General features: G+C 35.3%; 1 protein-coding gene and 2 pseudogenes across 1 annotated transcript; 2 read left to right on the forward strand and 1 right to left on the reverse strand.

Annotated features, from left to right (window-relative positions):
• Positions 1–4,003: 4,003 nt before the first annotated feature.
• Positions 4,004–11,419, forward strand: LOC113281770 (annotated as a pseudogene).
• Positions 11,420–15,847: 4,428 nt separating this feature from the next.
• LOC113277478 (F-box/kelch-repeat protein At3g06240-like) lies at positions 15,848–16,816 on the forward strand. Its single transcript, XM_026526564.1, has 2 exons — positions 15,848–16,424; positions 16,585–16,816. Exons 1-2 carry the CDS (start codon positions 15,862–15,864, stop codon positions 16,592–16,594), a joined length of 573 nt encoding a protein of 190 aa, XP_026382349.1. The 5' UTR covers positions 15,848–15,861; the 3' UTR covers positions 16,595–16,816.
• Positions 16,817–18,634: 1,818 nt separating this feature from the next.
• On the reverse strand, positions 18,635–18,748 carry LOC113284744 (annotated as a pseudogene).
• Between the last annotated feature and the right edge of the window lie 6,454 nt (positions 18,749–25,202).

Genomic DNA, 25,202 nt, shown 5'->3' on the forward strand with positions numbered 1-25,202 from the left:
TGGAAACCAGACGGAGAAGAAACCGGAAAGTTAAGGATTGTTGAGAGGTCGAGGAAGAAGTTGAGTGATAGAAAAGCACGAGGAGAACAGTCTGCTCCTTTAAACTCATCACTTTCCGAGTCAAGTGAAAGTGGTTGAAGTTGGAGAAAAGGTTTAGTAAAGAAAAAGAAATAAGAAAAAGAATAAGTTATAGTTTTTCCTAGTGTTTTTTTGTTTTCCTATTTTTTAGACCTAATGGTTTTTTCTTCATCATCCATATGAATAAGTTGGAATGCTTTTTACAATAAAAAAAATCATAAATCATACGAGATGATGTATATAAAACAATATCTTTGATTTTTTTTTTTCTATTGTATCTTGATTCATTATATTCACACTATCCCATCTTATATGCTTCAAAAAGAAAAACATATCATTTTTTTACTTGTTATGTCTTTTATTTTGCTTGTAGGCATTATCATGTAATTATATGTCTTTGATTTTTTTATTTCGCTTGTAGTTATGGTTAAGATGAATAAGGTTTATATGAGAGTGTTCATGTGCCTAACTTCGGTTAACTATTGTTGAGCCAAAATGGTGTACACGTTTAGGTATGGTTACTTAAACCTAAATGAGGGTACATTTCATTTGTGTGTGACAAGCTAAGTTCGATCTAACGGTTGAAAGATATTAGCTTGGTTTTAATCAGGTTTTCATCTAACGGTGAATATTGAATGCTTTGTTACCAAGGTAACTTAGATTGAAAACACTGATTTGAAAACTATATAAAGGAAAACTCTAACAACTGGGAAACCTAATCCCCACACTTTTGTTTGTTACTAGTTGCATAGCTATAGTCGATTCTCCTTTAACCTTAGGTTTTCCACGAAATCCTGTAGGTTAACGACTTAAAGACTTCATTGGGATTGTGAAGCCAGATCAACTATTTTCTCTGCAGTTGCGTGTTCTGATCTTGCCCGATTCTATCGTTTGAGTACTTTGTTCTCTAAGATTTGCTCGAGATTTATTCTCCGGTAGGCAAGATAAAAAGTAATCACAAACACCCTAGTCTCATCATTTGTGATTCCACAATATCTAGTTTCGCTTCCATACGATTTAGATTATTGTGAGGTGATTGATAATACTTGACTGTTCTTCGGGAATATAAGTCTGGTTTATCAATTGGTTCCTAATTTCCTATTCAACACTATGGGATGGAAACCAGACGGAGAAGAAACCGGAAAGTTAAGGATTGTTGACAGGTCGAGGAAGAAGTTGAGTGATAGAAAAGCACGAGGAGAACAGTCTGCTCCTTTAAACTCATCACTTTCCGAGTCAAGTGAAAGTGGCTGAAGTTGGAGAAAAGGTTTAGTAAAGAAAAAGAAATAAGTTATAGTTTTTCCTAGTGTTTTTTTGTTTTCCTATTTTTTAGACCTAATGGTTTTTTTTCATCATCCATATGAATAAGTTGGAATGCTTTTTACAATAAAAAAAATATCATAAATCATACGAGGTGATGTATATAAAACAATATCTTTGATTTTTTTTCTATTGTATTTAGATTCATTATATTCACACTATCCCATCTTATATGCTTCGAAAAGAAAAACATATTATTTTCTTACTTGCTATGTCTTTTATTTTGCTTGTAGGCATTATCATGTAATTTATGTCTTTTGTTTTTTTATTTTGCTTGTAGTTATGGTTAAGATGAATAAGGTTGATATGAGAGTGTTCATGTGGCTAACTTCGGTTAACTATTGTTGAGCCAAAATGGTCTACACGTTTGGGTATGGTTACTTAAACCTAAATGAGGGTACATTTCATTTGTGTGTGACAAGCTAAGTTCGATCTAACGGTTGAAAGATATTAGCTTGGGTTTAATCAGGTTTTCATTTAACGGTGAATATTGAATGCTTTGTTACCAAGGTAACTTAGATTGCAAACACTGATTTGAAAACTATATAAAGGAAAACTCTAGCAACTGGGGAACCTAATCCCCACACTTCTGTTTGTTACTAGTTGCATAGCTAGAGTCGATTCTCCTTTAACCTTAGGTTTTCCACAAAATCCTGTAGGTGAACGACTTAAAGACTTCATTGGGATTGTGAAGCCAGACCAACTATTTTCTCTGCAGTTGCGTGTTCCGATCTTGCCCGATTCTATCGTTTGAGTACTTTCTTCTCTAGGATTTGCTCGAGATTTATTCTCCGATAAGCAAGATAAAAAGTAATCACAAACACCCTAGTATCATCATTTGTGATTCCACAATATCTAGTTTCGCTTCCATACGATTTATATTATTGTGAGGTGATTGATAATACTTGACTGTTCTTCGGGAATATAAGTCTGGTTTATCAATTGGTTCCTATTCAACACTATGGGATGGAAACCAGACGGAGAAGAAACTGGAAAGTTAAGGATTGTTGAGAGGTCGAGGAAGAAGTTGAGTGATAGAAAAGCACGAGGAGAACAGTCTTCTCCTTTAAACTCATCACTTGCCGAGTCAAGTGAAAGTGGCTGAAGTTGGAGAAAAGGTTTAGTAAAGAAAAAGAAATAACAAAAATAATAAGTTATAGTTTTTCCTAGTGTTTTTTTGTTTTCCTATTTTTTAGGCCTAATGGTTTTTTCTTCATCATCCATATGAATAAGTTGGAATGCCTTTTACAATAAAAAAAATATATCATAAATCATACGAGATGATGTATATAAAAAAATATCTTTGATTTTTTTTCTATTGTATCTTGATTCATTATATTCACACTATCCCATCTTATATGCTTCAAAAAAAACATATCATTTTTTTACTTGTTATGTCTTTAATTTGCTTGTAGGCATTATCATGTAATTTGATATGATGGATGCACAATGTCCCATTCATATTTTGGAGGAAGTTGCATACATGACTAGTGTAATCCTACATACTCTTACAATGGGTTGCGATAAATGTGGTAATTCAACTTACAAAATAACAATAACTTACACTCAAAAAAATAAAAAATTTAACTAATAACTACGTATAATGTAGGTAAACACAGTAATCAAGACACTTAAGATGTCAATAAAAGGAAATAATTGATGATATATGTGATGATTGGATGGACGATGGTGGGTAATTGATGTAATAAATGCAACATACCTTCTAGCGATGTAGTAGGTCCGTCCAGTGTAATGAAAAAACTGACTTCAAGAGGACTAGCATCTGTTATATATAGGATACCACCATTTACAAGTTCATATTTCCCCTTTTGATTCTTAGAACGGTCGAAAATGCGATCACATTATTTTACACCGGCATAATAGTTCCATCGTTGCATTTTGCTTTGTTAAATTATCTTCCAAAAAGAAAAACTTCAACCCTTTGACAAACTGTATGTAATTTACTTAACAAAACTTCTTGAACACCGAAGATATTTACGATGATACTCCATTTTACTCGAAGTTCTACTTCCAATTGCTTTTTAATGAGGCCCCTTGATTAGGAAACCCGATTTTCATCTTTAAAATCAGATTGCGCGAATTAACTAGAATTATTTTTTTTTAGTGACCTCTTAAAAGTAGTCTACTGGATGACCAGGGGCCGTAAAGCGCTTTAATTAGATATTCTTTCTGTTTAGTTTCATTTATTTTAATTTGGCCGATTTTTATAGCGCGTTTGGGTACCAGAAGCAGAAGTTTGAAGCAAAACTGTTTTGCTTTACAAAAAGTTGACTTTCATGCTTTTAGAAGTTGTTTTAAAATGAAATTGCCAAACTGACTTCTGACCTTTTTACTTTCAGAACTCGAAAAGTTTTGCTTCACAAAAAGTTGACTTTCATGTTCTTAAAAGTCGTTTTAAAATAAAGTTGCTAAACTGACTTTTGACTTTTCTACTTTCAGAACTCGAAAAGCAATTTCTGAATGCGCCATCCAAACACCGTGTTTCACTTTTTCTCAAGAAAAGGTGGTAATGGATTTCCGATATATCCGAAGGCGAAGGCCCATTTATTTCAGCTATCATAAGATGCATAACCTGTTACTCATTTGCCATTTTTTTTCCTTCTGATCATCGTTCGATAAAGCAATAGTCCTCTCTCCCTCTCTCTCTCTCTCTCTCTCTCGGATACTAGGAGAACCCATTTACCTGTTGAATCTGAATGGCACAATGGCGCAAATTCCAAATTTAGATAATGCGCCCCTGGATCTCACTTCTCTCAGGTAAATCTTAAACCCTAAACCTCTCATTTCCTTTCTTTTCCCGAATTGAAATGAATATTCTGTAAAATTGGTACCATTGAGTTTTGTTCTCTTAATCATGTTCTGTATTGAATTCAGAGAACAATCACATAATGATCTTCTTAAAATTCTCAGAAACGTAAGTTTTCTATAACACTTCGTTTTTTTTTGTTTCTTCTCTCCAAATTGAATGACTTCATTTCCGTGTATTTTCATGGTTTGACAGATTCGGGGGAATAAGTGTTTAATTGTGGACCAGAAACTTAGTGGATCACTCTCATTAATCATTCAAACATCAATTCTCAAGGTACATTTTGATTATCTTGTGAGTCATTTTTATTATTTTTTTGCCCTAGTTGATTGACTACTTGCTATATGATAATTTTTAATGACAGGAACATGGAGTAGAGTTACGGCGTTTGTCGTCGGAACCAGTACAAACAGAATGCACGAAGGTGGTTTACCTTATAAGGTCACAGCTGAATCTAGTGAAGCTGATCTCTGCTCACATTCAAAATGATTTATCTAAAGGAATTCAAAGAGAGTATTCAGTTTATTTCGTTCCTCGACGTACCGTTGCATGTGAAAAGGTGAGATATCTTAGACTTGTGATTACTTACTAGTTTCTTATTGAAAGATCGACTATCATTATGAAGAGGTGTTGGGTTGTTTGCTTGCTTAATTTTGGATGAGGTTGTAGTTGGAGGTGTATATTTAAGCTCAAGTGAAGTATTAGGGACATATTATGTATAGAAAATAGTTACTGGCTTACTGGTCTGGACTCTGAAGATGGTTTCAAAACCTTAGCTTTTCCATGATGTGGCCGAACCTTAGAAGGCTTATCTTCTACCGTTTCTGTGAAGTTGTGAGTGGAGGGTCGTCTGAAAGATATTCAGTATGGGTATATTGTACATTTGAGTCAAATTGTGGCCCCACGAGGTCTGTGACGCAAATGATAGTATCGAATATAATAGCCCTATATAATCTATTTGCCACCTCCTTGTAGATAGGTGGCTCTATTTTCCAGATTTTTTGGTTAATTTGACTGAGAAAAGAACCTTTCTGATCATTTTTTTTCTTCTTGTAACTAGGATAGAAAGATAAGGAGTGGCATGTGATTTACGCCCTGGTTAAAGTTAGACAGTTAGACTTGTTTCATTTGCGTTGTCGCATAAAATACCTTCTAAGGCTTAAACCAGTACAGGTTAATTGTCAACTAAGACTAACACACAGAAGTAAGGACTAAACATTCTTTTCCTGTGCTCTACCACTTTGTAAAGCTCTTAGGTATTGTGAATAACCTCTTGCTTATGTTATTCAATGTTGTTTCTCAACTATCCAAATTTCAGTAGCATGTAACTCAGTAACTGATTAATTACTGGTAATTTTGTAACACACTTTCATTGTTAACGAGGCGGTCTTTCTCACTTTCTTACAATTTTTTATGTGATGGTGTTGCTTACTGTGATGCAGATTTTTGAGGAGGAAAAAGTTCACCACCTACTCACTATTGGGGAGTACCCCTTATACATGATTCCGTTGGATGAGGATGTGCTTTCATTTGAACTTGATCTTGCTTATAGAGTAATTCCAATTTCCGACTAACATTCTACTTAATTCAATATGATCTTTTGCAAGATAGGACTACCTGGTTGATGGTGATACGAGTGCTCTTTGGCATATCGCTAAATCTATACATAAACTGGAGGTTTGTATCCAAAATCTTATAAATGCGATAATGGTACCTCATAGTTTATTATTTATTATATCGTTATCTAGTGGTGCTCAAATTGAGTTTATATCTAGGTTCCCTCTAACAATCTTACTAGAAGTTAGTGATCATATCTTCTGTATTTTCTCCTTATCATGCTTGACGTTTGATGTTTATAGTATTCATTTGGAGTTATACCGAATGTGAGGGCTAAAGGCAAAGCGTCAGCACGGATCTCAGAAATTCTAACCCGTATACAAGTAGAAGAGCCAGTCAGCACATCAGATGTAATCTACGTTTTTCACTTCTTTGTAAAATACTTGGTGGCATGCCTTGTTGATGTTACTGATAAAGTTGCTTTACACTCATCCTTTTGGATAGAGAGGTAGCTATTTATATACTACTGCAAAAGAATATCCCCATAGGGTATAATTTGTGCATCTCGACATTAACTGTTAGCAAGTGCTATGAGCAGTCATTTGTAGCTAGCTCAGGTCATCTTAAAACAGATAACCAGTTGAGATTTTTGCTATGAGATAATGACCTTTGCATATGTATGTATGCGGGTAGACATGGTTACACCTATGTGTGTCCAGTTGACATATGAAGGCCTAATGGATGAGGTATGCTGTACAATTAACACGTGATTTTTATTCTCTGTGAAGCATATGGTTCAATTGCAACTGACACTCAACTAGATTGATCAATCTAATGAATGTGTAATCTTTGTTTTTCTTCTGGTTCAGTTAAAGTTCTTCTACTTATTTGACCCACATGATAAAGCCTTGAATACACATGAAATCAGTTTCATTCTTAGTGTATCATGTATCTTCATAACTGTCATGTGACTCATGTCTTCTTGCAATAAACATGACATATTTTGTGGAACCCACTCTTTGCCAGCCGAATAAGAATGTACTTCACATGATAACATTGATATACTCAAACTCTTGGTGATCTAAACCACTTCACGCATATCGTATATGCTATCTCTCTTGACAATATCTCGTGCATGGGATATGAGTTAAGAACCACTATAGAAAAATATATTATCTGCTTTGAGTTTCTCTAATATAGTCCCAGTACAGATTCTGCGTGTCAGTAATGGTTCTGTTGAGCTCGATGCATCTATTATGGGCAACCAACTGCAAGAAGGAAAAAAGACAAAGGTTCCGCTTAATTCAAGGTATACTGATATCGTTATCTACGTATTCTCTTCGCTATAGTTGAAGTCCACTGACTCTTTTTGACCTGCATCTTAGTGATAAGCTATTCAAGGAGACTCGTGATCTTAACTTTGGAGTTGTCCTTCAGGTTTATCTATTTCCCCTCGCCTAATTATTGACGCGCATTATTCTTTCCATGGTCCAACTTGGTTTCTTACTATTTCATTGTTTTCCTCTGGAACTTGTTTTGCTTAATTCAGCGTCTTATCCCCTTGTAGGTTCTTAATCAAAAAGCGAAAGATATGAGGCAGGATTACATGGAATTACATACCGCTGTAAGTTAGCTAGACAACGCCTATATCTCATATTCAGTTACATGTTGGATTTCAGTTAGATGGTTTGTGTGTTTGGAGAAACGAAATACGTTAAAAGCTAATACGGTTGTTTGTATGAGTTATGCAAAAATCTAGATCCTGTAGTCCTACGAAACTACAATTCATTTGAGAGCTTGCATTTGTAACTTGTAAGCACTAATCAGAGATTTTCTATGTATGAGTCAGAAATATATTATCAAGTAGGATATTTTTTTTGTGAAATTTCAGGTGATGTCTTGTTAAATTCTAAAATGATCTAGAACTTCTGTTGCTAGTTTACCTCAGTATTTTTAGCTGTTTTTTATATTTGGAACAGTTTATTGAGACTTTTTGGTTGTTATTTAACTTTTCAGAAGCGATCTTTTTCAGAAATAAATGATTATGTTGAAAAACTCAGCTCATTTACTGTAAGTATATCCTTTTAAACTTCTAAAATGATCAGTTAGGAGACAAGTGACTTTTTTTATTGTCAGGTCTTTCTGCTGATAGTTACTTCAGGGGCACATTGGTCTGACTCAGCATTTGGCTACGTTTACATCAAAACCATCATTCTCTGGAAAACTCGACATGGATCACGCAATTGTGGATGGAGAGAGTTATGACATGTAAGTTGAGATCCGAGGGTACTACCTTTTCAAAAATGTTCTGCAAGACGGACATTGAAGCTTCTGATGTCAATTTTGAGAACTTGTTATTAATATTCTCTTAAATGGATGGGAAGAGGAGAAGCACAATATTTAAACGGTACGTCTGTATAGGCTTATTGGGTAGTATGTTAGCTGATTAAGAATAAATAATATGGTTTATAGATAACATTTCAGTTTTTAGGTTGGGTGATACCTGCAAACACTTGAGATAACTTTCTGATGGAAATTATATACTTATGTCCATCTAGACACCTCTGCACACTCTGCGTTTGTATGCTATGCATTTGGTATGTTATTTGTGCTGTCTGTGGGACATAAACAACGAGAAATCTTGTGGCAAAGCAGAAGGGAGAAAGAAACCAATTTAACCAAATAGAATCATAAATTTTCTCCAACTTTCGGTTAGAGTCCTCCACATAAGTACCCTCAAATAAATGTTGGTGTTTTGACAATCATCAGTTGGAATTTTCTGGCCATGAATGAAATTTATAGGCTAGTGAAATGGAGGGTGTAATTATTGCATGACACTTGAAAGTGAAAACGGGCATTTGAAGATGTGGATATATTTGTGGCTCCATGAGCGCGTGCATGGATCAGCATAAAAATAGTTCAGAGGATTGGAAGGATCTTTGTATCATTTACCAAATGCCATTTAAGAAGACTTGATACTATTGGAAATATAAGCGTACATTATGGTTGTCAACTTACTGATCCATTTGAAGTTGTTTTAAAAAGTTCTTTATTATTTAGATTGAGCTGTGTTCGGTTAATATCTAGTTACACAAGTTTACAAGGTAACACAGGAGAAATATTTCTGATGCAAAGTATCTTGTTTATTTGTATGTGGCACAATGATTCAGATGCTTCGAGTACATTGAAGAAATGATTCACAAACAGGAGCCCATTGTCAACGTTCTACGTCTTCTTGTCTTATTTTCTATTACAAACTCGGGTTTACCTAAAAAGAAATTTGATTATATAAGGTAAGACTCAAAATTAAAGATCTTCCTCTCTTCTTTGGATTTCATTGAGTTGTAGAAGTCACTAGCAGATGCATGAAACAGCATTCATCAAATTATTTTCTATTTACTCCTCTAGTCGCTATCTCTTGGCATAGGAGAGAGTTTCTGCACAGCTATGGATTTGAGCATATTGCTACTCTCTGTAATTTGGAAAAGGCTGGACTGTTAAAAAAACAGGTATTACATACATTGGACTTGGAATTTGTGCCAATAAGTTATGATCAGTCTTTTATACAAATGTTCTTTAATTTACTGTACTGCATAACGGCTTTATACACGCTGACTGCATTTCTTCATAGTATGTAATGCTGTGCTCTTTTTCCTTGCAGGAGGTTAAAGGCAACTGGCTGACGATCAAACATGGACTGAAACTTAATGTTGAAGATACTGATACCGCTAAGTATGAATCGTTCTTTATATTGAGGAAGTTGTCTTTAGTTAACCATTCAGCGGTTGTATTCCAAAGCATCCTATATGGTCATGCTCTTCATTCTTGTGCAAATTATTATTAACCAATGTTAGGTGTCACCGTATGCATGTATACTACCTGTCTATCTTTACAATGAGCCTATCTAATATTGTTTGTAATAGTTCTGTCATTCTGGGATGTGGGTAAGTACAAGTCTTGTTGAGTATTGTATATAACACAACATTCAACACTCATAATCATATGATGACATGCAAAACCAGTAAAAAAAAAGAAGCAAAGCTAGTATACTTCTCTTCTTCTATGCGATTTTTTATCCATTTCAGACTTGTTGTGTTGGTCTCTGCATGTAAAGGCAGGAAAATGTGATGTGTACCACTGTACCAAAACAAAGTTGATCTTGTGTGATTTTGTTTATCCTAATTTCATTTGAATTTGCTGCTAAACATTTGAATTTGCTTTCTTAACAGCCCCAATGATATTGCCTGTTTCTTCCCGGGATATGCTCCTCTTAGCATACGGCTTGTGCAGCATGCTGTTAGATCTGGATGGTAAGGTTATTCTGTACAGCATGTAAGAATAACCTTTTGGTTTATTCTCTTCCACTTTAAGCAAATTTCCCACAGTTAATCTGTCCCCTTATTATGGTTATTTTGATTTTTCTAATCTAAGGGATGCATTGTGGATGGAATACAAAATTCTAAAAACTTTCTACAGAGAACGCAGTGTATCCCAGTACTCTTGTAGTATATGAAGTATACCTTTGTAGCGAGCTCCACAGTATCTCTTAATTTAGTAGTTGCTTGCAGATATCACTTGCATATTTTCTAAACCTCTTTTTAGTAATCCAGATCTGACCATGTTAGATCCCTTTACTTGTTCATTATGGATTGATTTATCTGGGAATGCACATATTCGGAACATTAACACTGTCCTCTGTGGTTATAGGCTTCAGTTGTTTTGATTAGACCCTGGATGTGATTTTAAGGTTAATTTTCTGGTATAAATTGGCTTTCAGGCGTCCCATTGAAGAGATCTTGAAGCTTCTGCCTGGACCACATTCTGAAATTAAGAGAGTGAGATTCTACTTTCATCAAGTGCTCACCTTTCAGTTCCCATTTTTCTTTGTTCTTCCTATTCATACGGTTTCCTACTTCGCTTACAGGGCGGATATTCAAGCACCCCATCGTTTGACACGCTTCCTGGTGCTCCAGCCAGTATTGACAAGTATGTCCAAGGATCTTTTTTCTTAACTTGAATGTTATGCACAAATCAGTTTCTTTTATGTTAAGTTTTGAATTATTGCCACACCCATTTTGTAAGAGCTGACATCTTTGTACCGCATTACAGAGTTGCGGATGGGAGGCGCTCCTTAGTACTTGTTGTCTTTCTCTGCTCTTCGTCATCTCAATGCTCAGGTACATTTTAAGAACATCTGAAAACAAAAGAGTGCAGTAACTTTTTCCTCAAATGTGGAAATTTGAAATCCTAATGAGATATGGATATGCACTGAAATGTGTTTGTTTTTTTGTGCTTATACGAGATTAAAGAGAAGGTTGATATTCACTATCCTATTTCTCTCTTATAAAGCTATTAACATAAATTCTTGGTGCTTTTATGATTTCTAGGAAGGAATGGCATATGACTTGATCGTTGGGACGACAAAAATGGTGAATGGGAACACTATAATCGAGACATTAATCGAGACATTCATGGAAACCATTGGTTAAACTAAAATTACATAGACTGCAGATATGTAACATTTTGTTTTCCGATCTCTCTTGTAAATATCCATTTCGGCATGTTAGTGTGAATCGTTTGTGTAGAATGAAAAAATCAATCAACTTACAAATGGTATATGTTTTGCCTTTTGGAACATATTTCTTTGTATTTCCATCTCAGAAAATTCTCATTTCTTGTTCTGGCAAGGGTCTGACAGACTTAAATCGAGCACAATTTTATGCAAAGAACCATAGTTCATAGTACTTTATTATGCAAGCCTTTTCCAATTACTGGTTGGATTCATTGGTTGGATCAAGAAATGAGAACACCTCTCCTTTTCGGTTGTTGTTAAAGAAGGTCTATAAGATTCAAAGGCGGTATGTACTCATATACTGCCATAATTGGGCTATTAAACATTGGGCCTGTTCCATTTGTTGCACTCGTTTTGTTGATCGTCCGGGACTGGATTTTTTACAATGCAGATACTGCATGCATTCAACGCTCATGGTAAAGCGCCGACGCCCACAATCCTATGGTCTGGCCGCCAGTCCGATTCCGTACGCGTGCCTCAAAGCCAAAGTAGCTGATAGACGAGATTTATGATCCTAGTCTTTTTTTTTTATAAGAAAAAGGAATGCATTAAAAATTACTGAACTGATACATTGTTTTTAGGGTTATTTTATTTTTGGTATTCAGGTTTGTCCAAGTTTTGAGTTTGATCTAACATTTGTCCATCTTGGCGTTCTTGGAAAAAACGTTGACTGTCATTGATTCAGTTAAGTTATGACTTTTGATTAATAATTATTTTAAAAATAAATAATATCAAATTACTAAAACAAATTTATTATTGTACCCTTTATTTTATCACAATTTACAATAATACACTACCCTAATTCATGAACCATCTTCTCTATATTTTCCAAACCCATCACCACCACCGCACTTCCATCGGAATCACTTTCTCTGCCACCACCTCTGCAACCATCATCGTTAACAACTTCTCACTTTGTATTCCTAACCCATTTGTTTTTTTTTTCACGAACCCCTTATTACATCAAACAGATCCATGTAATCCATTACTCTCTTTCAAAATAAAAATAAAATGTAATCCATTACTTTTTTCAATCTAGGGTTCTAATATTGGAAATCTGATGCGAACGATCCGAAGATCAAAACAATAACAAAATCAACAAAGAAAACATTCCACCAAACCCTATTTTCACGGTTCCTATCAAATGAAATCCAGAAAAAATAGCGAGATCAAATCACAAACCATTAACATCATTAAGGCCTCCAGAAAAAAATAGCGAGATCAAATCACAAACCATTAACATCATTAAGGCCTGCGGTGAAAAATTTGTACCAAAAATTTGTTCATGGGAATCTGTTTCAAGGGAATCAATCCAACCATGTAAACTGTTTAAGAGAGATTTAATTAATTTGTATTCTCAATTTTATATTTACAACTGTTGTTTTTGAGGGTTTGGGAATTTTGGATAGAGATGGTGGTGGTGGAGAAGATTAATGAAGGATTTGAGGAACTTTGGATTGGATTGAAAATGGGTTTATTAAAGAGATGGAGAAGGGTGCTGTGAAGGTCGTGATGGACGTGGTAGAGAAGAATATCGAAGGATTGGAGGAAATATAAGAGCATAGTAAATATCTCTCACCGTAGACTACATATAATCTTATTACAACCATCGGATCTAAGGCCCGCTTCAGGGGTATAGATGTAAACGCAATATTTTTAGTCCACAGAATTAATTTAAAAATTGGTCAAAATAGTCGACGACAGTCAACGTTTTTTCCAAGTACCAAACACCAAGCTAGACAAATGTTAGACCAAACTCAAAAATTGGACAAATCCTGAGTACCAAAAATAAAATAACCCTTGTTTTTATCCTTATCCAGTTTTCTTGCAAGAAATCTAGCCGATTGATATATGAACTACCATTATGAATTCTCGAGTGTTTTGCTAAACAGTCTACTACACTGTTAGCATCTCTCTTTACCAGAATACATGACCAATTTGGATAGTTTTTCAAAATAGAAATGCATTCTTGAACAACACTATTTGTTGTCCATTTTAGTGCTCCTAAACTACCATTGATGGCATTGACCACATTAATACAATCTCCTTCTAACTCCAGAGATTGTATATTTTTTTCTTTAGCCCACTTCATAGCTTCAAGAGCAGCTATAGCCTGTGCCTGCTTTTCCCTTCCCTCCTGCTTTTCCCTTCCCTCCTGCTTTTCCACAGAAAACACCTGCATTATTTCGGAGAATTAGTCCATAGCCAATTGGTTGATTTATGGATATAAAGGAAGCATCAAAGTTTAATTTCAGAAATTGATCAGCTGGAGCCTTCCATGTACTTGATACATTTACTGTAGTAGTCCTTGTCACTGACATTGCTGCATTTTCACAGTCATGAATAAAGTCTCTTACAGAGTGGATAAAGCTAGTAAGGTTTAATTGCTTCTTATCAAACACTATGGCACATCTTTCTCTCCATATACACCGGAAAATACAACATATATATATATATGATTCTAGCCTGCATAGAAGCTTCCCAGAAATTGTTAGCAGTGAACAAATCTGTTAACTAAGAACAAATGTTATAACTCAAAGGCAAAGCTACTAGATTATGGCCAATAGCAAACCAAATTCTTTGAGAGACAGGACAATCCATAAGCAAATGTTGACAAGATTCCTCAGCACTGACAAGTAGGTTCAATATTGCTAATAACCTTGTGAAGTTTGTCCCTTGTAGAGACACAATTCTGAATAATCTTCCAAACAAAGTGAAGACTTTGGGAGGCAACTGAACTTTCCAAAAAGTTTTCCAGGGAAAATTTATAACAGGGGTGTTAAGAATTACCTGAGAATCTTGGAATAAAATATTATAAGCAGATTTGACAGTAAAACTTCCATTCCTAGTACCCAACCATCTAAGTTGATCTTTACCCATAAAAGGTATTCTAATCCTCAGAATTTGTTCAACCACATCATTAGGAAATAAAGCATATAACAGATTTGCATTCCAAGTTTTGGTATCATTATCTATTAATTGAGAAACCTTAGTCATATGGATAGAATATTTATCACTAGGGACATGAGTTTTCAGACTAGGTATCCAAACATCTTTCCAGATGTTAATATCTTTACCATTGGCAATTTCCCAGCAAGAGTTTTGTTTAACTATCTCAAGGCCATGACAAATCCCTCTCCAGATCCAAGACCCATTACTACTTATATTGGACAATGGGTTGAAATTAGGGAAGTATTTATGGGCCATAATTTGCACCCACAAAGCATCCTGTTCATTAACTAATCTCCAAGCAAGCTTAGTAAGAAGGGCTTTGTTAAATTCAGCAGCTTTCCTAATGTTTAAACCGCCTATATGTTTAGGGCTAGCCACTATATTCCAAGATTTAGGGAACCATTTTCTACCATTACTATCCTTGTTCCAGAAGAATTTTTTTTGGATACTATCAATTCTATCAGTGACTTTCTTTGGCATAGGGAAGACAACCATTTGATGGGTTGCTATAGATCCAAGAACAGTTTGAGAAAGCACAAATCTACCGGGTTGATTAAAATGTTCAGATTTCCATAAAGATAATCTACCATCAAATGTGTTACTTTCTTTGGCATAGGGAAGACAACCATTTGATGGGTTGCTATAGATCCAAGAACAGTTTGAGAAAGCACAAATCTACCAGGTTGATTAAAATGTTTAGATTTCCATAAAGATAATCTACCATCAAATGTGTTTTAGTGGACTCTCTCCCTGGTCGTGGGATTGTTTCCTAGCTACTTTATAGGATCTTTTTGTATTAGTGGGATAGTTTATGTTATTCAGAGATTAAAACATCTATTAGCCTGTGTATACTGAGGTTAATAAACCTTACTATTTCCAACGTATCAAAACCCTAGATTGTTTTTTATCAACCAGAAAACATAAACTGAAGAAGGAAGTGTTGATCGCAATAACAACATGTCAAGCCTTCTAGACGAAATGTACCTCGAGATTCTCAAAAGGGTGCCACTTAAATCGACATGTATCTGTAAGTGCGTTCGTAACTCTTGGTTTCGAATTGTTTCAATCCCTGATTTTGATAAGATACATAATGATTTTACCACGAAAGATTATAAATACCATTTAATGGTTGAAAGTGCGGATGGGAGTAGTTTTAATACCGTTAGTCATGATTCATTGTCATCACCATTGGATGCTGCTATTAGTGATATGGAATATCCCTGCAAGTTCTCAAAAAGTAGGATTAAATTGATAGGCTCATGCAATGCCTTAGTTTGCTTCTATAATTTTCAGAAAAAATCATATATTGTGTGGAACCTGGCCACTCATGACTGCAAGAAATTGAGAAAACCAAAATTTGATATAAATAATAATTATAAAATCGACGACTGTGCTTTATATGCCTTAGGTTACGATCACCTGTGCTTTATATGCCTTAGGTTACGATCACCGGACAGATGATTACTACTTAGTAAGTGTTCTTACATATGAACAGTCAGTACACATTTACTCTCTCAAGTCCAACTCATGGAGCAGCTTTGACTCTGACAACCATATGCTGAATAATTATATGGAGGCTGGGGTGTTTTTCAATGGAGCTTTTCATTGGTTATGGAAGGTAAATACTGTGGTCTCCAAGAGGATAGTCTCACTGAAGATGGGAGAAGAAAAATTTGAAGAAGTGAAACTACCAACAGCACTACCCGAAGATCAATATTATATGGATATGGGAGTGTTGGATGGGCGCCTTTGTCGACTTTCCAGATTTAAAGAAACTCTTGGAGTATGGATAATGAAAGATTATGGAGTTCAAGAATCTTGGAGTAACCTTTATACATTAAGATTTGACAGCATTATGTGTGTTCCCCGTTATGATCTGCATCTTATGGGTCCTTCCAGAAATGGTGAAATTCTATTCAGCCAGCTGGGTAGTGTCGTTTTATATATCCGGGAGCATGGAACTGTAAGAAAACAAAACATTCATGGTTTAAAGGATGGAGGAGCAGTGAGTTATTCTGAAAGCTCAGTTTCAATAGACTCTATCATTGCCGCCGAAAGAAGGAAAAAGAGAAAAATCACAAGAAACTTGAAGAAGAGTACGACTAAGAAGAGAAACAGGTGAATATATATGCTATATCTACTCCTTGTTCTTAATATATATTCGTGTAATCGTTCTTTATTGAATTCTATTTCAGTTGTTGTGTTTCGTTTCATATGTTAGGACCTGATATACACACACCATGTGATGAAAGTGAATTTTGTTTTGTCATGTCTACAGGGATACATAAGTTTGGGTATTGTCATAGTTGATGAGTGTTGGAAATGGTTTACCAGACTATCCTAGAAATCGGTAAAGCTTCACCAACTGACATATTCGGTTCTTCAAAGAAGTTGAGAAAAGATTGCAAAATTCTTGTCCAGACTTATCAATCAAGCAAGTATGTAGGGTGTTAATTAGTATGTTTCTATCATTTTTGTTTGTTCACTGAACCATTCCATTAATGGGTTATTCTTGAATTCATCCTCCTAGTAGCTAGTTTGTTTGTTCATCCTTCAACTGTGGGATTTTAGACAATTTATTCCTTATTAATGTTGTCATTTAGTTTCTGCCATGGATTTATACTTGTTGAAATGGTGTTAGCTAGTATGTTATGTCGGTATGTCCTACTTGCAAACTATCTGTTTCGCTTTGGATTTCGGTTTGGTTGTTATTTCCTGAGAAATTCAGGAGAATTGCATTGTTGATTAATTCAGGAGAACAAGAACAGTTGGACATTTGATATTTGAGAGTATACCGAAGAGATTGGAAGTGGCAAGCAAGATACTTTGTTTCTTTAGTAAAGTCACCAATTTTTGTTTTTACAGCAAAAGAGATTTACTAACTTTTAGTTCTTGTTGAGACCTCAACTTATGCTGCATAAGTTTTTGGTGATAGAATCAACCTAGGTTCTTCATTGCCTTTTGAGCATGGATTTAATTCTTTGCAGCCAAGCTTTTCAACTACTTGTAAATAATAAGAGGTCCTTTTACAACAAGATGAATCTTGTATTTTGATCTAAGTCATATACCTGTGCATACGACACTGGTCATGGAAAACTATAACAGATCATGGAAACTAGTCTTTGCAGAAAACTAGGTTTCTATGGTTATGAAATACTTCCCTTTACATAGTTAGGTTATTAACTAGTCAGTGGCATTTTTTTTTTGACGAACTAGATGATGTCCTACTAATTTGGACTAGCGCCATTAGCACTGCCACAGTTACCGTAGACATTGTTTTTCAGAGTTACACGGAAAACGCTTAAAACAAAATGCGAAGTTACCACCAATTCAAAAGGGGAAACGTTTAAAAACAGTACATCTAACTTAAAGAGGAAAACGCTTAGAAGAAAATGCGAATTACGGAACAAGGAATGTACCGGATAGCAAAACCACATGGGAGGAATAAATAAAATTTTCAGAAGAACTGACTGATGGAGGAAATGCCGAAATGCCAACATGGATAAGAAAGCGGACATCGTTGGAACTGGATCGGCCAGCTGGTTTTAGTTTGAGTAGGGAAAGTGTAGTACATGTTGGAAAATCTAATCATGATAGAAAACACAAATTCATGTAAAAGATTATAGGATCTAGGATTATTATGTTTACCACAATTAAATTACAAGATGTAATTATACATACCTTGAGTCGTAGCTATATTCCTTTGGCTTTCTGATACTTCAATGTGTTTGTCTAGCTTCAATCAGTATGCTCGATAAGATTGTACTAAAATTACGACTTCAAGATAAGTTAGAGGACTATATATTTCTTTACCCTGACCATTCTAGTGGCTGTTCATGAGAGATGGAAATTCAACAACTTCATTACTAGGGCAAGAGAATAATTGTTCTCTCTCAGATATAAAAGAGCAATTTTTAGCTTTCCATCAAAGCTAATCACCGACATGTGTCATTCAAATATACTAACACATATCTTGTTAATTGACACATGCAATCCTTAAGTGCCTAGTGTTGGATACGTCATACTTGGACCAAGTCAAGTTTAGTTTTACATGTGTCATCCTAAGTCATGTGCCACATAATCCAACAGTACAATCCTGCCCGCCTCGCCAGAGATGTTCAAATTGAAGCTATTATTTACAGAAGCTATCTTTTGATGGGGCTTTAACAAAAAAAAGAACGACAGACAATGGAAAAGATCATGATAGGGGACAGGTTCATCTTTCTCATAATATGCAGGAAGAGGAAAAAAAACCAAAAAAAAAAACGCAATACATCTTTCTCATACAGTGGAAAAAAAAAATCTGGTACAGAGGAAAAGAAATCAAAAAAAATTTGGACCATTTCTCGATTTGTGCGTGTCATCCTTGCGCAGCGGCCATGCTAATCTTCTCGGTTGGTAAGCTTTCGCTTTAACCACTTTTCATCTTAACCCGCGACGAAAGTCATGATGACGTTTCAATCTTGAAAATAGCTTTGATGACGATAGTTGTGAATAACGACTGTTATAACATTATAGAACAATGTTTCAATGATTGAAATGTAGAGTTGTGATTACGTAACCAACTATGGATATAAGCATATATAGTGTGTTCGCACATTAGTGTATAAATCCATGTGCCGGAAACCAAGTGTGTGCATATGTGTGCATACGGTATTGGTGAAGGAGACAGGTTCGAAAACTTCCGCTGAGTTTGTAAGTTTGCAAATTGTTAAACCAGTCACCTTAGGTATGCGTACCCACGAAAGTTTTCGACCTAAAATTTCTGCTGAGTTTCTAAACTCAAATCCGGTAGCTATGGTACACGTACCCGTACGCGTACCTAAGCTGGTTATATTTCTCAAATCGGAAGTTCATGAACTTAAACAATAAATCAATAAGGAATGCAATCTTTGCAAACCGTGGCTATATTGTTCATGAATTGTTTCAAGTGAATCAAAACGATTTTGTTTCAATTGTGTCTATTCATAAAGACCTAAGCAATTGAACAACTCTTCAACTAGTTCTTTTGAAGTCATTTGAACTAGTTGTGAAGAAGATGAATACGGTTAATATGAAAGTTCTCATATGGCTAACTATTGGTTTACTATTTGTGAACCAACTAAATGTACACGTTTAGGTACGGTTACTCAAACCTAAATGAAATACATTTCATTTGTGTGTGACAAGCTAAGTTTTGATCTAACGGTTGAAAGATATTAGCTTGGCTAAATCAGGTTTTTCATCTAACAGTGAATATTGAATGCTTTGTTACCAAGGTAACTAAGATTGCAAACCCTGATTTGAAAACTATATAAAGGAGACATCTAGCAACTGGAAAACTAATCCACACACATCCTGTGTGATACTAGTTGGTTTTGCTAGAGTCGGTTCTCCTTTAACCTTAGGTTTATTTTGGAGACCATGTAGGTTAACGACTGAAAGACTTCATGGGGATTGTGAAGCCAGACGAAACTACCTCTCTTGTAGTTGAGCGATTTGATCTTGCCATTTTCTATCGTACGAGTTCAATTGAATAATTGACTTGAGATTATATCTCCAATAGGGCAAGATAAAAAGAAATCACAAACATCTTCGTCTCATCGTTTGTGATTCCGCAATATCTAGTTTCACTACCAAAAGATTTAGATTATTGTGAGGTGATTGATAACTCTAGGTTGTTCTTCGGGAATATAAGTCCGGGTTGTCGATTGGTTCATGTTCACCTTGATTTTATCAAAAGACGGAACAAAACTCTTAGGTTTATCTGTGGGAGACAGATTTATCTATTATCATAGACTTTTCTGTGTGATACAGATTTTTTTATTAAAGTCTTCGACTTTGGGTCGTAGCAACTCTTGGTTGTGGGTGAGATCGGCTAATGGAATCAAGTGCGTAGCATCCTGCTGGGATCTGAGACGTATGGAGTGCAACTGTACCTTGAAACAGTGTGAGATTGATTAGGGTTCAACTACAGTCCAGACTGAAGTTAGTTTGTAGTAGGCTAGTGTCTGTAGCGGCTTAATACAGTGTGGTGTTCAATTTGGACTAGGTCCCGGGGTTTTTCTGCATTTGCGGTTTCCTCGTTAACAAAATTTCTGGTGTCTGTGTTATTTCTATTCCGCATTATATTTTTTTATATAATTGAAATATCACAGGTTGTGCGTTAAGATCAATGAATTACAAAATCCAACCTTTGGTTGTTGATTTAAATTGATTGACACTTGGATATTGGTCTTTGGTACCATCCAAGTTTATCTCTCTAGTATTTGATAAAGACTCGCATATTTCCATTTGCTTGAGTTAAGATCAAATCGAGAGATTGAGTTATTAACTCTTTGATATACTTTTATCTAGATTGAGTCTGACTGTCTAGTTCATTCTCTATAAAGTATATTGGAGTTAGTCCATACAGATTGCTAATCGAAATATTGGGTGAGGTTGTTAGACCCCCGCTTTTTCAAAAATATCTGGTGAACCATTAATAAGAACAAATAGGTAGTGGTGGAAATGCACCGCATAATATTTTTACACCACTGATCATTGAAACCTATCTTCTTCATGATGGTGACTTAAAAGTTCCCATCCACTCTGTCAAAGGCTTTTTCCATGTCAATTTTTATTCCCATGCTTCCATTTTCACATTTTGTTCCTCTCTTGGACCTCATAGTGTGAATGATCTCATGAGTTATGGTTATGTTATCAAAGATTTGTCTGCCAGGTATAAAAGCAGATTGGTATGGGATATTATCTTGTTGAAATAAGGTTTCATTCTCTGAGCTAAGAGTTTGGAGATGATTTTATAAGTTGTGTTGCAAAGACTGATAGGTCTAAAGTGACTTGGAGAAGATGGGTTGTCAAATTTATGAATGAGAGAGATGAAGGTGGAGTTCATTTGTTTGAGCATGTAACCAGAAGGGAAGAAATGTTGAATCATTTTGACAATGTCATTTCCCAGCATCTCCCAGTTAGTTTGGAAGAAATTAGGAGGGAAGCCATCAGGTCCTGGAGCTTTATCACTAGCCATGCTGAACAGAATGGATTTAACCTCATTGTAGTCTGGAATTCTATTCAGCATAAAGTTGTCATTTGTGGTTATAGTAGTGGGGATAAGGTTGATAATTTTTGGGTTTATGTTGGTGATTTCAGCAGTAGCCATATTTGAGAAGTGTTTTGTAAAGCAGTTTTTCACTTCTTGGTAGTCTGTTATCCAATCACCTTTATTATCTTGTATTGTATCAATCTTGTGTCTCCTGGTTCTACTTTTTGTGGCTCTGTGAAAGTATCTGGTATTTTGATCTCCCAGTTTAATTAGTTGATCTCTACTTTTGGTCTTCCAAATTTCCTCTTCAATGTCCTGCTAGTCCTTGAGATTTTTCCTAGTAACTGCAAGAGAGTGGCTTATGTCCATTCTGAAGTAGTTGTTGTGTAACCAATGTTGATGTTGCTTGCATTCTTCTATGTTAGTTTTGATGTTGTTGTTAGAGCATAACTCGGTTGAACCCACCAAGCGTTGGTATGTCAAGTTTGGTTGTCATATTTTAGTGAACCAAAACTCATTTAAAGAGTCGCTTGATTATGTACTAGAGCCAACTTCGTATAGGTTAGCTTGAAATTATTAGGATATGAGACATTACAGGTATTACGAAGACTTGAAGAAATGAAGAAGTAAGGAGCTACAACGACGACATCATCCTTCCACTTGAGGTTAGTAATATTTGTCTTGAACTGTTTCATTCCCTAACATATCTTTCAAGTCGTGCATATTGAAAACATAACTGCGAAGCATGAATGATTACATTCTAGTTAGACGTAGTATTAAGGAATACAATTCGAAGTATAACGCTTATCTTTTGGCCTTCGTATATAAGACATCGACATAAACGTTTGAATGCTATGTATGGGTATGAGGTGAAGATTTCATCTTAGGAAACAATGTTTTACATTCGTTTAAAGGAAGTAAATTCATGAACTTGTTTTGTAAATCGAAAGGCAAATCGCCAGGCTTATTGGTATTGTTATTCATTGCATATCTTTTGAACTACCAATATGTGTGATTAGTATAACCGCTCATGACTTGTTTATGTTCTTGGTTAAACTATTCACAAGGCCTCACTTTTGTATTGGTATGACTTTTATTAGTGAAACCGATCTTAAGTAATCACCTGAGATGGTATGATCAATTTAGTGTTTTTGGTATGACCAACTCTAGGCAAAGGGGAACCGATCCTAGTAAGAGGTGAAACCGATCACAAGAGTGAAATCGATCCTTGTAAGAGGTGCAACACGTTTCTAGACACTGGGAACCGATCCTATGAACATGTGCAGCACGTTTTTAGACATTGGGAACCGATCCTATGGACATGTGAAACAAATACAAGTTAGATACCATATACATGTGGGAACCGATCCTAGTACCTAGTCAACCGAATTTTTGGAAAGCTAGTGTGAGTAAATCCAGTACTCACATGGAGGTAGAACCGAAACTTATTTTGCTAGAACCGTGAAACCCATGAGTGGTGATTGAGTGTTCTTGATCAATCACATAGTTCTTGGAAGTCAGATGAACCAATTCTAAACTTGTTTGAAAGTGTGGAAAATCGATTCAATGATAGTAAATATGAAATATGATTTACTAAGTTAAGATGTCGACATACTTTGAACATGTGCAGTAACACTTATCTTTTATTGTTCAAAAATATTCCTTAATAGCTAAAGGAAAAAAATCCCGGATCGAAAAAATAAGTTGAGAATCTTTTAATTAAGGTTTTTAATTTTATTTTTGGAAAATAAAAATTATAATGTGCATTTACTAGTTGGAGATTTTCTAAGAGATTTTCGGTTAATGTTTGGACAAAGCATTTTCAAGAATTATGGAAACCGAATTTGGAATATATTGCATATCTTGAAAATATTTTCGGTTTTGGAAATTCCTTGGTGTCCAAACTTCCTTGGTCTATAAATATCAAAGTTTGCATTTCGAGCAAACTAATCCTCAGAGTCAGCAAAACTACCTAGTTGTGTTGTTACTGGTGGAGCCGCCTATTCAGAGAGGAAAGTAACCTAATTAGGCGAAATCTCTTACGGCCGCTCGGTTTAAGGACTTCTTTTGGATTGAGAAGCTCTATTAGTACCATTGGTGGGAAACTAGATAATTGCGGTTTATTATTAGTTTTCGATTGATTTGATTGACTAACGGTTATTGAACTTTAATTGCACCTAGTTTGTTCATGCTTAAGAATCTTCTCTTCTGATATAAGATTCACTCAAACTAGATCGAAGTTTAGACGGGGATCTTTAGACTGTTTGTAGATCTAAAGACGTCTTGTGATAATCCATTGTTAACAGACTTCATTATGTGCGTGAATGATCACAAGAGATTCAAGTTGATTGTGTGCAGGTGTTTATTGAAGATCTAAGAAGATTTGAGGACAAAGAAGACTTTGAAGATTTATAATTTGGGTTCATAATCTTTGGTGTGCATAATACTTGTTTCAGTTAAAGAGGATCCAACTATAATAGGTTTATCCTTGTGGTAGATTGGATGATTAGTTGAGTAGATCGGCATCAATACAATTCTTTATGATTCAAAGTATTGATTGCAATATCTTGACAATTACTTTGGTAGTTGTTATTAGATAGATCTAAGGACCTGACAAAAGAGTTTATTGGGATAAACGGAAGAGCCTTTTGTCGAACTCACATCACTTGGTTGAAAAGAGTTGTTACCAAAAAATTTGTTGTTCCTTTACTGTTTGGAATACGAACCAAAGGAATTATTCCAAGTACGTGACTTATTACAAGTTGGAGGCGTGGGAATACAAACGGAACTAGGTGAACTATAGGTTTAATTGCTTGGTCTCAACTATACGAAGTTGGTTTGATTTTGTATAGCGGCTTAATCTTGAGAGTATTCAATTCTGGACAAGGTCCCGGGGTTTTTCTGCATTTGCGGTTTCGTCGTTAACAAAATCTTGCTGTGTCATTTACTTTTATTTTCCGCAATTATAATTGTTGCTATTATAATTTAAATTAAATTACACAAACATTAATTCCTATTTACTTGATAGTAATCCTGTTGTGTTTGGCTAAGTCCGAACCTTTTATCAAGTAAACATACTTCGTTGTTGTATTGTCTCGATTTCGTATCCATAGACGATCACACGAAGTGTGAACCGATTAGTTGTATTGTCTCGACTCAGTCCATAGACAATCACTTTCGGAGAAATCACTTATAGGTGGAAAAGTTTTAGACTGAGGTATATTTGGGTACCCTCGTTTTTCAATTGGTATCAGAGCAGGGAAACACGAAAAGATCTAACAATATGTGTTTGGTGCGATCCAACGTATAAGAAATTGAATCTATGTCTGATTCAGTTAACATTATGCAAGAGTATGAATACTCAAAAGTTGAAGATGTTACCACTTCGTTAACTCATGATCCAGGAGTTGCGAAAACATCTATGTCGTTCTCTGATGGAAAAGAGGATGCTGATAAAGAGTTGATAAAACTCCTAAAGCCTATAAAATCTTTGTCTTCTAAGGTGCTGATATTAAAGACAGAGTCAAATCTTCTTAAACAGGAGATCAGGGATAAAGACATTCAACTGAATACTCTGGCCAAAGAGAATATGGATCTCACTGTCAAATTAGAAGCTCTTGGTAAAACTCTTACTCAAGAAAAAGAGGCGCGTCCTATGACTCTGACTAATGATGTTGTTGTGATTTCATCTGATGTTGAGGAAACTAAAAGTCCTTGCTCGACTTTTACAGATTGTGATAAAACCGGTTTAGTTACATCTGAAACAAATCAAGATGATGGTAGTTTGTCTAACTACATCGAGTCAGAAGAGGATAAGAAACCAGCTTCTAGATCTACTGATGATCAAACGAAATCTTGTGCAAAGGAAACTTTGA

The sequence above is a fragment of the Papaver somniferum genome, chromosome 5 (assembly GCF_003573695.1).
Source record: "Papaver somniferum cultivar HN1 chromosome 5, ASM357369v1, whole genome shotgun sequence".
NCBI classification, from domain to species: domain Eukaryota; kingdom Viridiplantae; phylum Streptophyta; class Magnoliopsida; order Ranunculales; family Papaveraceae; genus Papaver; species Papaver somniferum.